Consider the following 13262-nt stretch of genomic DNA (forward strand, 5'->3'; position numbering starts at 1 on the left):
TCACTGCCCGTGTCTCTGAGCGAGTGTGTGACGGAGCGCAGGGGCTGTGTGTGTGTGTAGCTCAGTTGACCAATCCTGAGGTTAGGCCCGCCTTTCTCATTAGCATAAGGACACTGAAATGTGGAAATAAATAAATGTGGAAATAAATAAAAGTTGGAATAAAAGTGGAAATAAATAAATAAATGTGGAAATAAGTTTAACACATTGATTTATTTAATTCTGCATTTATTTCCACATTTATTTATTTATTTCCACATTTATTCCAACTTTTATTTTTCGATTTCAGTGTCCTTATGCTAATGAGAAAGGCGGGCCTAACCTCAGTCTCGAGCAGGATTGGTCAACTGAGCTACACACACACAGCCCCTGCGCTGCTCCACACACTCGCTCAGAGACACGGGCAGTGACTGAGACTTGAGCTCTTCACCGTGAAGCAGCCAGTTAGTGACTTTGTAGAACAGTGGAAACACAGAGTTTCTCTGGTCACATCTGCTCAGAGATCAGCTGCTTCATGATCAGAGCAGAAGCTGCAGGTGGTTTGTACCGAGCTGGAGTTTCTGTTTCCTCCTTCTCCTCTCGGCTCGCTCCTTGTGCTCAGTACAACACGTGACGCTCACAGTCAGGACTACTGACAGCTAAATCATCCCAATAAAAAATAACCTTAACTAACCCTCTGAACTTGAACTAGTTCATTTTAAGTGTGAACTGGCTCAACGCTGCAAACAGCTACTGGACACCAGCATTGAGAGGCAGAAGTAGTAGGGCTGGATCATTACACTCCTGTGACCAATCCTGCATGAGACTGCGGTTAGGCCCGCCTTTCTCATTAGCATAAGGACACTGCAAATGAAAAGGAAATGTATCAGGGAATAAATAAATGTGCAAATATATTTAAGACATTTATTTTGACATTTCTCTTGGTATTAACATAGTTATTTATTTATTTCTGTATTTATTTATTTATTTCCATTTTTATTTATTCATTTATTTATTTATTTCTGTTTTTATTTATACATTTATTTATTTATTTCTGTTTTTATTTATACATTTATTTATTTATTTATTTTTACTTAAGTCATGTATGGTCCTCCATACATACATGACCCAGCCCTACTGCCTCTCAATGCTGACTGGTGTCCAGTAGCTGTTTGCAGCGTTGAGCCAGTTTACACTTAAAATGAACTGGTTAGGGTTCAGAGGGTTAGTTAAGGTTATTTTTCATTGGGATGATTTAGCTGTCAGTAGTCCTGACTGTGAGCGTCACGTCTCGTGTTCTACTGAGCACAAGGAGCGAGCCGAGAGGAGAAGGAGGAAACAGAAACTCCAGCTCGTTACAAACCACCTGCAGCTTCTGCTCTGATCATGAAGCCGCTGATCCCTGAGCAGATGTGACCAGAGAAACTCTGTGTTTCCACTGTTTCCACTGTTCTACAGAGTCACTAACTGGCTGTTTCATGGTGAAGAGCTCAAGTCTCAGTCACTGCCCGTGTCTCTGAGCGAGTGTGTGGCGGAGCGCAGGGGCTGTGTGTGTGTAGCTCAGTTGACCAATCCTGCTCGAGACTGAGGTTAGGCCCGCCTTTCTCATTAGCATAAGGACACTGAAAATGAAAAGGAAATATATCACGGAATAAATAAAAGTTGGAATAAATGTGGAAATAAATAAATAAATGTGGAAATAAGTTTAAGACATTGATTCATTTAATTCTGCATTTATTTCCACATTTATTTATTTATTTCCACATTTATTTATTTATTTCCACATTTATTCCAACTTTTATTTTTCGATTTCAGTGTCCTTATGCTAATGAGAAAGGCGGGCCTAACCTCAGTCTCGAGCAGGATTGGTCAACTGAGCTACACACACACAGGCCCCTGCGCTCCGCCACATACTCGCTCAGAGACACGGGCAGTGACTGAGACTTGAGCTCTTCACCGTGAAACAGCCGTTTAGTGACTTTCTAGAACAGTGGAAACAGTGAAAACACAGAGTTTCTCTGGTCACATCTGATCAGAGATCAGCAGCTTCATGATCAGAGCAGAAGCTGCAGGTGGTTTGTACCGAGCTGGAGTTTCTGTTTCCTTCTCCTCTCGGCTCGCTCCTTGTGCTCAGTAGAACACGTGACGCTCACAGTCAGGACTACCGACACCTAAATCTTCCCAATAAAAAATAACCTTAACTAACCCTCTGAACTTGAACTAGTTCATTTTAAGTGTGAACTGGCTCAACGCTGCAAACAGCTACTGGACACAAGCATTGAGAGGCAGAAGTAGTAGGGCTGGATCATTACACTCTTGTGACCAATCCTGCTCGAGACTGCGGTTAGGCCCGCCTTTCTCATTAGCATAAGGACACTGCAAATGAAAAGGAAATGTATCAGGGAATAAATAAATGTGCAAATATATTTAAGACATTTATTTTGACATTTCTTTTGGTATTAACATATTTATTTATTTATTTATGTATTAATTAATTTATTTCCTTTTTTATTCATTTATTTATTTCTGTATTTATTTATACATTTATTTATTTTTACTTATGTCATGTATGGTCCTCCATACCTCCCTGCCGATCGTGTCTTCTCTCTGCTGCACAAACCTTCAAAATAAACCATTTAAATCTGTACGTATTTTAAGAACTGTGTTTATAAAATGGATTTAAAACCCAGAGGATACACTGTACCAATACACACACAGACACACATACAAACACACATACACACTAGTAAACACGTCTTCACATATGTGTATCACCTCTACTGTGGATATTTGAGTTGTATTATTGTACAGCTGTGATGCTGCTACATTCCCTGCTCTTACTTTGAAAAGGTCGGAAGGAAACGCTGCCAGCCATCTCGCACATCCCCAGTGCTCTGCAGAGGAGAAACCTGCAGCCTCTGTGCGCGCTCCTACTCACACGCAGCTGCACGCGCACGGCGGCCTCGGACCGGACGGACACAAGCACCGAGACGAACCGCGAGCATGACCGCGGGAACCACGCGCTGCTGCCCGGTACCGTAACGACCGAGGGCCCGGGGACCGAGGCGGCTGTTTCCGGAGGAGAATCAGTGAAAACAGGTCAACGAGCAGCCATCCCTCCATCCATCCATCCATCCATCTTTATATTGTTCTATCTCTCCATCTCTCTATCTATCTATCATCTATCTCTCATCTCTCTCTCTCTATGTATATATCTCTCTCTCTCTTTCTATCTATCATCTCTCCATATATATATCTTTCTCTATCTCTATCTCTATGTATCTATTTTTCGCTCTCTCTCTCTCTATGTATATCTCTCTCTTATCTCTCTCTCTCTTTCTATCTATCATCTCTCCATATATATATTTTTTTTTTTCTATCTCTATGTATCTATTTCTCTCTCTCTCTCTCTCTCTCTCTCTCTCTCTCTCTATCTCTATCTAATTATAGCCTGACTATAATAAATCCACAGTATTTTACACTATGTATTAAAGTGGTTCAATGGTATTTTAACTGTTATCAATGTCTTTATTGATAATTTGAGTCATTATTCATTGAAACAACTAGTTGATGTGTTGCCAGCTTGTGGAAAATCTTCCTCCTGCAGCTCATCCCTATGATGAGTACTGCAGCCAACCACCAGGGGGCAGTCCGAACGATGTGGCTTCCCTTATGGACGTTTGTCAGAGATACGCCGGAACAGTTAATAATGAGTTTTGTCAGTAGCACAGCTTGGCCCAGGACGACATTGATATCAAAGCAGTTCTCATGTTCTCCAGATCAAAGGAAACATGTTCCCTCCATCATGTCACTGCTTGTTTATCTGATTTCAGTGAGAAACAAAAGTACATCGCAGAATAACCACGGACTGATTGGAATGATGAATAGAATAATTCAGATTAGTATTTTTTGATTTGTGAGTCGCAAGAGGAAGGGAAGGATTATAACATTTCAAAGGCCAGAGAACACAAAGCGGACCATGTGTTTGTACACAGATAATGCAGTTTTTTCATATATATAAATACATATTGTGTGTATCTGCGTCCACAGAGGTGATGAGGGGAAACCTGGAGGCAGCAGCCCGTTTCTAAGCAACACCAGCAGCAACACAGCGAGCGGCGCCTCACACCATGGGCTACAAGGTAACATGTCCAGAGGTCCACGCAGGTGTGTGTGTCTGTGTGTGTTTGTGTGTGTGTGTGTGTGAGACTCACAGCTGCAGCAGTAGTAACGGTGGTTGTGTTACTCCCACTCGAGTGAGGCTCACACAGATTCATGTACAAGCGCTGGACCTGGTTTCTGATCCGAGGATTATTCACATCATCAGTGTCGGTGCAGAGCAACACTTCACAAATCAGACCAGGATCTGATCTGGGATCTGCAGGAGTCCGGTTGCTCTTGTTCAGACACAGCTACACAGAACTGAAAAGCTGAAGACGTCACTGAGTTCATATAAAACAGATTGAAATGAGAGGTGTATGAATCTGTTGTTCAGTATTTCATTTAATTCTCTCTGCACCATGTTGTGTGTTAGTTCACTGTGCTGTCCACATTACACAACATGAACCATCAGTAGTTGTACAAGTGAAACACACACACTCTCTCTCTCTATATATATATATATGTGTCTGCGACATGATGATTATCTGTGGTTCATGTGACCGAAGTGTCACTTCCTGTCGTGGTTCTCCAGAGTCATATTTAGAATCTTCAGTCACAAAGAGAGAAGAAGGTTTTCAGCCGATCTGATTGGTTGAGGCCTTATGACCTCACAGTGGGTTGATTGAGAGATTCTCTGCGGCAGACACACACTGTACACAACATGTAACTCCCTGTCAGTGGGCACAGCAGATTAACACACACGCGCCTACCTTTTAATCTTCTGCAGAATAGCATAGTTCATAGCTTCATAAATCCATAACACACACACACACACCTCTGGCTGCCTGCCTGTGTGTGTGTGTGTGTGTGTGTGTGTGTGTGTGTGTGTGTGTGTGTGTGTGTGTGCATTGAGGGTTGAGGGTGACATCTTTAAGCAGATATCTGGTGACACCACCATGGTTCTGCAGTTTGCTGCGTCTCACTGAGGCTACAGCCCCTCATTGGTTCATTCATTCAGTCGTGTGTTCATTCAGCAGCTGTAACGTGAGTCTGATTCAAACCTGCAGAACTTTATGTGTTCAGCTGCACACGCACAGAGACGATGTCATTTCTCATCTGAAGCTTCCTTCACAACTGAACATCTTCTCTTGTCACTTAATAATTCAGGACACATTAAATGTGACTGAACTGTAAAATATCTCAAAGTCAAAAGATGGTTGTGTGGTTGTTGTGTTGTGGTGGTGGTGGTTGTTGTTGTGGTGTTGGTTGTTTTGTGGTGGTGGTTGTTTTGTGGTGGTGGTGGTTGTTGTTCATGTGGTAGCAGTCTCACAGTGTGAAGCTGCTCTACAATATTCTGCCTCTGGCTCTGCACATGTATAGAAATAACAGGAACATATTGATCATATAATTTGGGTGTGTGTGTGTCTGTGTGTGTGTGTGTGTGACAACACACGTCCGTCAGGCTTCGTGTTTTAGCTGCAGGCAACAATCCGATGAAGCGAACACGGGGTCACTCCAGCTGGAGCTCGACCATTGGACGGTACCAGCTGTCAATCACACTTGTATCCCCCCCCAAACACATCCGGTGCTTTATGGTCTGTTTGACTCTAAATGATCATAATTCACTAAATGAACATCAGCTGTTTGAAGAAGACTTGAAACTAGAGACTGAGACAGAAACTCCTGAATGTTACTGACGTTATAAAGTGAGAAGTCACTTTCTATAGAAACTACCGGAGGAGTCGCCCCCTGCTGGTCACTACACAGAAGACACTGAACTGAAATCTGACAAATGGTTTTTCAGCTGAAGAGAAACTGGGATGTTGAAATCCCCCCCCCCCCGAGGGGCCATCTGGCCAGATGTGGATGTAACTCCATGTTATCAGATATGAATCAGATTCTGGATCAGTGACAGTCGAGCTGGTCTATTCACTTCACTTCTATGTTATTCTATATATAATTCTACGCCAGGCGTAATTATGCGCGACCTCCTGCTGCCAAGTTCCCAAGCAGCACTGAAGCCAAACAAAGCATTGTGGGAAGAAGAGCGACTGACCCCCCCCCCCCCCCCCCTGCTCCTGTTAAAGCACTTCCCCCCAGTTCCCTCTCTTTTCTCTCTCTCTTTTCGTCCCGCCTGTCCTCTTCCTCTTCCTCCTGCTCCTCCTCCTCCTCTTTCTCCCTGATTTCACTCTCCTCCTGGGGCGGTGACGTCTTTCTCTTTCTCTTCACTGTTGTTTTCACTCACTCAGATTCACTCGTCATCTTCTCTAAAGGACAAACATTCACTCGCTCTCCTCTGGTCGGTATCGATTCTGTCGGTTTCACTTCTTCAGCTTTTATAAACAGAACATTAAATCAACGTCTAACTCTATGAAGTAGTTGGTTGATAGCTTGTTGATGAATGTTATTAAAACTGTCAGACAAGATGAGCTGATGATTTTGAAATGGTTTTGATTTCTGGATAAACTGCTCAATGATCTGGGTCGGGGGGGGGGGGAATGACTCGAGGCATGTTGGACCAGACTGGGACAAATGGGCGGATCTAAGATGTTATTAATTTCTTCAACATAGAGAGATTTGTGCCGTTTAATCATGAGAATCATGTTTCCGGCGGTTGGTCTGATACAATCACTTAAAACCACAAACACAGGAAGCAGTTTGAACATGTCAGTGACACGCGTGTTTCCTGTGCAGATCCCCTCGGCGGCGATGGACCGGGTCAGCCTGCTGTGGCGCCTGAGGCGTCGGGCTCGCCGCGGAGCGCTCTGCATGGCCTTCTTCTGCATCTCCATGGCTCTGCTCTACGCCATCTGCGCCGAGAACAGCGTGCCCGTCACGGACGCCATCTTTGGGGTTCGGGCGAGGACTCGGGCGCAGCCTCGTGCTCACTCCGTCATCAAGGTCGGGTTCTTTCCTCTGTGAGCGCTGACGAGTTATATCTCTAACCTCTTGCCCTGAAAGTGATGCGTGATGTTGTCTGACACCCTCAGGTGCTGAGAGGCGGAGCCAAGCCCATGTACATCGACCCTCAGAAGCTCCCGGGGGTCGTCCCAGGTGACCCTCGCCGTCCAATCCCTGTCCTCTCCTCTCCGAACCACACCCACGAAGCGGTGGACACGGCACCAAAGAAGAAGTCGAGAGATCGGGAGCCTTCTGGGTTCTTCGCTCACCTGCTGCCGCGCCCCTTCACCCGCGCCCTGGAGACCCTGTTTGGAGGCCGGCGCAGGGGGGAGCTGAGCGGCAGAGGGGGGGACGCGGAGTTCTTCGGGCCTCATGGGCTCCTGGGGGAGGTGTGGGATGATGAGATGTCCAGTAGCATGCTGGGAAACCGACTGAGAAAGGTGGTGCAGAACTATCAGGTGAGGTTTCAGATGTTTTCACTGAAAGAGCTAAAGAGCCTGAAGTTTCCTTCAGGAGGTAGAGGAGACCAAACACAGAGATAAAAAAGAGGGAACACAGGAACTCAGGGGGAGAGAACAGATGTTATTAATCACATTCATGTTGATATCAGCTCTACTGTAAATTTCAACTATCAGACTTTGTCTACATTTTGTTTTTCAGGCGATGAACAAATATGGAGTTGAGACTTCCGGCCCCGGCGGCGTCTCCAGCCGACCGAAGCTGAGCGGCCCCGAGCTTCTCTGCCAGCTGAGAGACAAGACCGAGGTGGCGACCTTGACCTCTGACCTCCAGCCCTTCTCCTCGCTGCCCTTGGCCGCCCAGCTGCCGCCGAAGCCACTGACCTCTGACCTCGGGCCGTACAAGAGCTGTGCCGTGGTGTCGTCGGCCGGGTCGCTCCGCTACTCCGGACTCGGCAAAGAGATCGGTGAGATGAATTTAAATTGTCCGTTCGTTTTCCCATGAAATATAAAAACAATAAAATCCGAACAGTAAAAGTCTCTCAGAAAGTTTTACTTCCCCTAAAGTATTTATTCATTGACAGACTCCCATGATGCCGTGCTGCGCTTCAACGCCGCGCCCACCAGCGGCTACGAGAAAGACGTCGGATCGAAAACCACCATCCGCCTCATCAACTCACAGGTAAACAAACCTTTAGTTCGGTTTGAATTATTATTTAATGATATAAAATCCGTATTTTAGTTTCTATGTCCAACAGGAGGAAGTGGACACGTGTCTTCTTTGTATATTTGTGTTTTATGAACATAAGACGAGTTTCTTTCTCTTTGTTTTAAGTTCATTCGACTAAAAACTTCCAATCGGTTGTAATATAAAGCAGATGTTGTTTTTAACCTGATGTTTCCCCGGGTGCAGGTGATGGCGTCTGACGATCATCACTTCCTGTCCAGCTCTCTGTACAGCTCAGGGGCCCTGGTGGCCTGGGACCCCGCCCCCTTCTCCGCTGACCTCACTCAGGTGAAACGTCATCAGATTTATTAAAATTATAATCCTTCATCACTTCTTACAACCTGCTGCTGTGATATTAAATCCTTAGAGTCTCACGAGGTATTTGTATTGACCAGTGTCTGAGGTCATGTGGTCATTCTTACTCCATATTTGACCTCTGACCTTTGTTAATCCAGATCCACATCATGTTATTAACACATCCCCCCCCCCCCCACAGTGGTTCAACAAGACGGACTACCCGATCTTCGCCCAGTACCAGAGATACAGGCGCCTCCATCCTCTGCAGCCTTTCTACATCCTGCATCCGCGCTTCGAGTGGCAGGTGTGGCAGCGAATACAAGACAACATGGCGGAACCCATCCAGAAGAACCCGCCCTCCTCCGGCTTCCTCGGTACGTGAAGCGTCGGCTCGCTCGCCCATTTCCTCTTCAACACATCTTTAGATTCAACTTTATTGTCATTGCACAGTACAAGTACATGTACAACGAAATGCAATTTAGCATAAAAGTGCAAAAAAAGGCAGCTAAAGGGCAGAGTACTGTGCATAGTGGAATATGTAAATAAATAGGAAGTACAGTTAGAAATATAAGTGGAATATGAACAGTATTAAGAGGTAAGGTATGATATAAGAATGATGAATACACTATGAGCAAGATAAATATGAATACACTGTAGGTGGGATAATACAGTAGTAGGAAAAAAAGAACTAGTGTAAATGTACAAATGTGCATCTTGTCTAACGATGATAAATGATGTGTGCGTCTGGAGGAGGTCTCAGTGTCTGATCGTCCAGACTGAATCACACCAGCAGCCGGTGGTGGACTGCAGGGAGCACTGGGACATGTCCCACTGGTCTCATGGTGGTTTTTGACTCTGAACTGAAAACTAGACCAGCAGTGATGTAGCGATCAGCAATGAGGTGACAGGCCTTGAATAATTAGTCAAACTTTGTGATGAGGAAAAACTCTCAAGCTGCTAAATGACTGTTGTTGAGAAACGACCGAGACGTCACTTCACACGTCAGAGTCTCGACAACAAGACGACAGTGAATCTGCTTCAGCAGCTCCAGTGAGATTCTCTGTATCTGTTGAAGGACAAAAACAAGTTTGTGATTCATGGGAATTTAAAATAATAACTTGAATTTGATATAAAAAGAAAATTCATCTTTCTTCTGACTGTGTCCAGGCACCGTCCTGATGATGTCACTGTGCGAGGTGGTGCACGTGTACGAGTTCCTGCCGTCCCGGAGGAAGACGGAGCTGTGTCACTACTACCAGCGCTTCTTCGACGCCGCCTGCACGCTGGGCGCCTACCACCCGCTGCTGTACGAGAAGAACCTGGTGAAGAGGATGAACCAGGGCTCCGACCGCGACATCTACACACACGGGCGCATCACGCTGCCCGGCTTCAGAAAGATGAACTGCACCCAGGCTGCTGCTGCTGGACGCCTGAAGCACCACTGAAAACACACACACAGAGACACACACACACACACACACACACACACACACACACACACACACACACTGTAAAGCAGAACCCTGCATGAAGAACACGCAACAACGAGGACAGACGCATGAAAACCTCAAACTCACTGCCGAACAAACGCACACGCAAATCACAATAAATATCACAGACGCACACACTAACACACACTGGAGTCCAATCAACTGATAGATGTGTCTGCTGTTCACACACACACACACATATACAGTATCATATATATAAAAATATATATATACTTATGAGGACGTTCTAACTGTAAACTAACCCTGGTCTCAAATGTTACAGGACGTCTGTTTTTGCAGATTTTAGCCAACAAACAACAACTGTGTATTAAATATCCATTTATTTTATTGACTAGTTGTGTTAATGTTAAACTTTCCATAAAACAGATGATGATATTACGTACACACAATTTATTGTTTGTTGACTTTAACTGTACAAAAGAGCAGTTTGGTCTTTAACCCTGATTCTGATCTAAACCTTAAACCAAAGTCTGAATCCTGAACGAATCAGATTTGGACAAATGGACCTGATTCATATGAATATCTGCACTGAAGGAAATCCGCCTGTACAGAGAAATGTGACGTGTAAATATATATATATGCTTTAACAGATTCATCCGCCGTGAGGAGCTGTGTTCTCCTCACCCTTTCACTTTCACTTTGAGGAGCTTCACACGTTCTCTGGATGTTCTCACACGTTCTCTGGATGTTCTCACATGTTCTCTGGATGTTCTCACATGTTCCTGTTGGTGTGAACGAGTCGGACCCGGAACCATCAACATTTCAAAATGTCCAGAGACACTGACTTCAACATTTGTGTTTGTTCATACAGAAGCTCCAGAGCGTGTCAGGAACATGTGACCTTCATGAAACCATCTTATCACTGATACGCAGATGGTTGTCATGTGGTCGTGTCCTGTGCTGAGTCTGAACCAATCAGAGCTCAGTCTCAACTCTTATTGTTTTTCCAATCAGCTCAGTTTTTTTTACCACAGAGCTTCATTGTTTATTCAGGAAGGAAACAGAGGAAACCCAGGAGAACATGTTTCTCTCTGCTGCTGCACTGGTTCTCCTGCTCCTGAGCTCCAGTGAGACGAGCTCCTCCCTCGGGGTCTGTGCTCTCACCTGGTTCATGTGTTTCTCACAGTTCTCCTGAGAACTCTTCCCTTGATGTGAGAACAAAAGGCCCCAGAAACATAGAAGTGGCTTTAGTTAGGATTTAATATTGATAGAGAAATTACTTTTGTTGTGTTATTAGCACGTAAACTTGCAGCGGCAGCACGGTTGATGCTTGTGTTCACTTTTCTTTATGTTAATCTGAAATCTATGTTTTTGACTTTCTTATGATTCATTTCCTGAAGGGCCATGAAAGTATTAAAAAGCCGTAAAGAGAGTTTTGCACTTTAGTTATTTATTTTATGTTATGCTGCAGATTTAGTCTCTCGGGCAACAAGCTGCCATTAGGGAAGGAAAAACCTTCGTATTAAATATTGTTTATTAAGTTTTATTATTAAGTTTTAATGTGGTTATATTTGGTTTTCTGCCATTTCTATGGAAATAATTTTATGAATATTTCATGATTCACTGAATTCTGTTATTTAATGAAGAAAAATGTCTTGAATTTAATTTTTTGTTTATTTGTTTTTTAGAACCTCAGACTTTGTTCCTCCACCTCAGCCAGTTCCACCAGTGATGAAATTGTCGGAAATATTTTTATTTTACAGGATCAGAAGTTCAAAGTGTTGAGAGCCACAGATTTAACGTCTTTGTTGAATTTAACATTTTAACACCAACGAGTCATCGCAGTAGGTTTTTAATCCTGCAGGCGTCAAAGTCCAAAACCCAGAAAGTAGAAGTTCTTATTATTTTTCTGTGTTGAAGGAGGAGCAAGTGAAAAACCTCTGAAAGAAAAAAAACTGAATTTCAAACTTTAGAAGTGAGACCATCAATCAATAAAGAACTGAAACAAAATGATTTATGATTATTGATTGAGTTGATTTCTTTTAGCCACCAGGTGGTCAAACAGAGTAATGCACCTTTAAGAGTCCGCTCAGCCCGCTGGCACAGAGCTGCAGGAACAGCTGGAAAGTCTCCTCACATCCAGATGTTACAACTCCTGCTTTCCACGTTTGGACACATGTTTTGTTAAAGAGTTTATTTTCATGGACTTGCGACAGAGTTCTAACTTTTTCATTCCGATTTCTCTCCTCATAACATTATGACTATTTCCTATTGAATCTCTTCTTCCTCAGGATGTCTTCTACAAAATAAACACATGAACAATAACACACATGTTTACGTATAAACACTAAGGACACTGTAACCCTATGAACAATTCAGTTGAAAAACAAACTGATATCTATTAGGAGGGGAAAAATTAAATAAAAAACGTTCAATAACCTGGTTGCATAAGTGTGCACACCCTTAACCTAATACTTTGTTGAAGCTCCTTTTGATTTTATTACAGCACTCAGTCTTTTGGGGGAGGAGACTATTAGCATGACACATCCTGACTTGGCAATATTTGCCCACTCTTATTTGCAAAAGGCTCCAGATCTGTCAGATTGTGAGGACATCTCCTGAGCACAGCCCTCTGCAGATCAGCCCACAGCTGTTCAGGTGGATTCAGGTCTGGGGTCTGCTGGGTCATTCCAAAACATGAACCTTCTTCTAGGGAACTCATGCTTGTGTGGATTTGGATGTGTGCTTTGGGTCGTTGTCGTGCTGAAAGGTGAAATTCATCTTCATCTTCATCTTTCTAATAGAAGCCTGAAGGTTTTGTGTCAAAACTGACTGGTATTTTTTAACTGTTCATAATTCCCTCCACCTTGACTGAGGCTCCTGTTCCAGCTGAAGACAAACAGCCCAGAACCTGATGCTGCCACCACCAGGCTTCACTGTGGGCACCGTGTTCTTTGGGTGAATGTGCAGTTTTGTTTTTGTGCCAAACATACTTTTTGGAATTATGGCCAAAAAGTTCAACCTTGGTTTCATCAGACCATAAACCCTTCCCCCACATGCTTTATGGAGACTTCATGTGTGTTTTTGCTAAGTGTAGCCGGGCTTGGATGTTTTTCTTGGTAAGAAAAGGCTTCAGTCTTGCCCCCCCGCCCCACAGCCCAAACATACGAATAATACGAAGATTGTTGTCACAGGAAATTCCTGCAGCTCCTTTATTGTTTCTGTCGGCCTCTCCCTGACCAGTTTCCTTCTTGTCTTTCATCAGTTCTGGAGAGATGTCCTGTTCTTGGTAATGTCACTATTGTGCCATATTTTCTCCACTTGATGATGGCCGACAGTAAAGACAAGGGG

The 13262-nt window shown here is 44.0% G+C and overlaps 1 protein-coding gene across 1 annotated transcript; it reads left to right on the plus strand.

Moving 5' to 3' along the window:
• Positions 1-6768: 6768 nt before the first annotated feature.
• On the plus strand, positions 6769-11924 carry st6gal1 (ST6 beta-galactosamide alpha-2,6-sialyltranferase 1). The gene is made up of 7 exons (XM_053441174.1): positions 6769-6978; positions 7068-7436; positions 7639-7903; positions 8021-8118; positions 8350-8451; positions 8660-8834; positions 9628-11924. The coding sequence occupies exons 1-7, from the start codon at positions 6787-6789 to the stop codon at positions 9903-9905; spliced, it is 1479 nt and encodes a 492-aa protein (XP_053297149.1). The 5' UTR covers positions 6769-6786; the 3' UTR covers positions 9906-11924.
• Positions 11925-13262: the final 1338 nt, after the last annotated feature.

The sequence above is a fragment of the Pleuronectes platessa genome, chromosome 15, assembly GCF_947347685.1.
Source record: "Pleuronectes platessa chromosome 15, fPlePla1.1, whole genome shotgun sequence".
Classification (NCBI taxonomy): domain Eukaryota; kingdom Metazoa; phylum Chordata; class Actinopteri; order Pleuronectiformes; family Pleuronectidae; genus Pleuronectes; species Pleuronectes platessa.

Excerpts from the sequence above, each read along its gene's own strand:
- st6gal1 (XM_053441174.1), top strand. The coding sequence starts at position 6,787 with ATGGACCGGGTCAGCCTGCTGTGGCGCCTGAGGCGTCGGGCTCGCCGC. Across the intron at positions 6,979-7,067 it reads GTGCTCACTCCGTCATCAAG|GTGCTGAGAGGCGGAGCCAA; the intron begins GTCGGGTTCTTT and ends TGACACCCTCAG. Across the intron at positions 8,452-8,659 it reads TCTCCGCTGACCTCACTCAG|TGGTTCAACAAGACGGACTA; the intron begins GTGAAACGTCAT and ends CCCCCCCCACAG.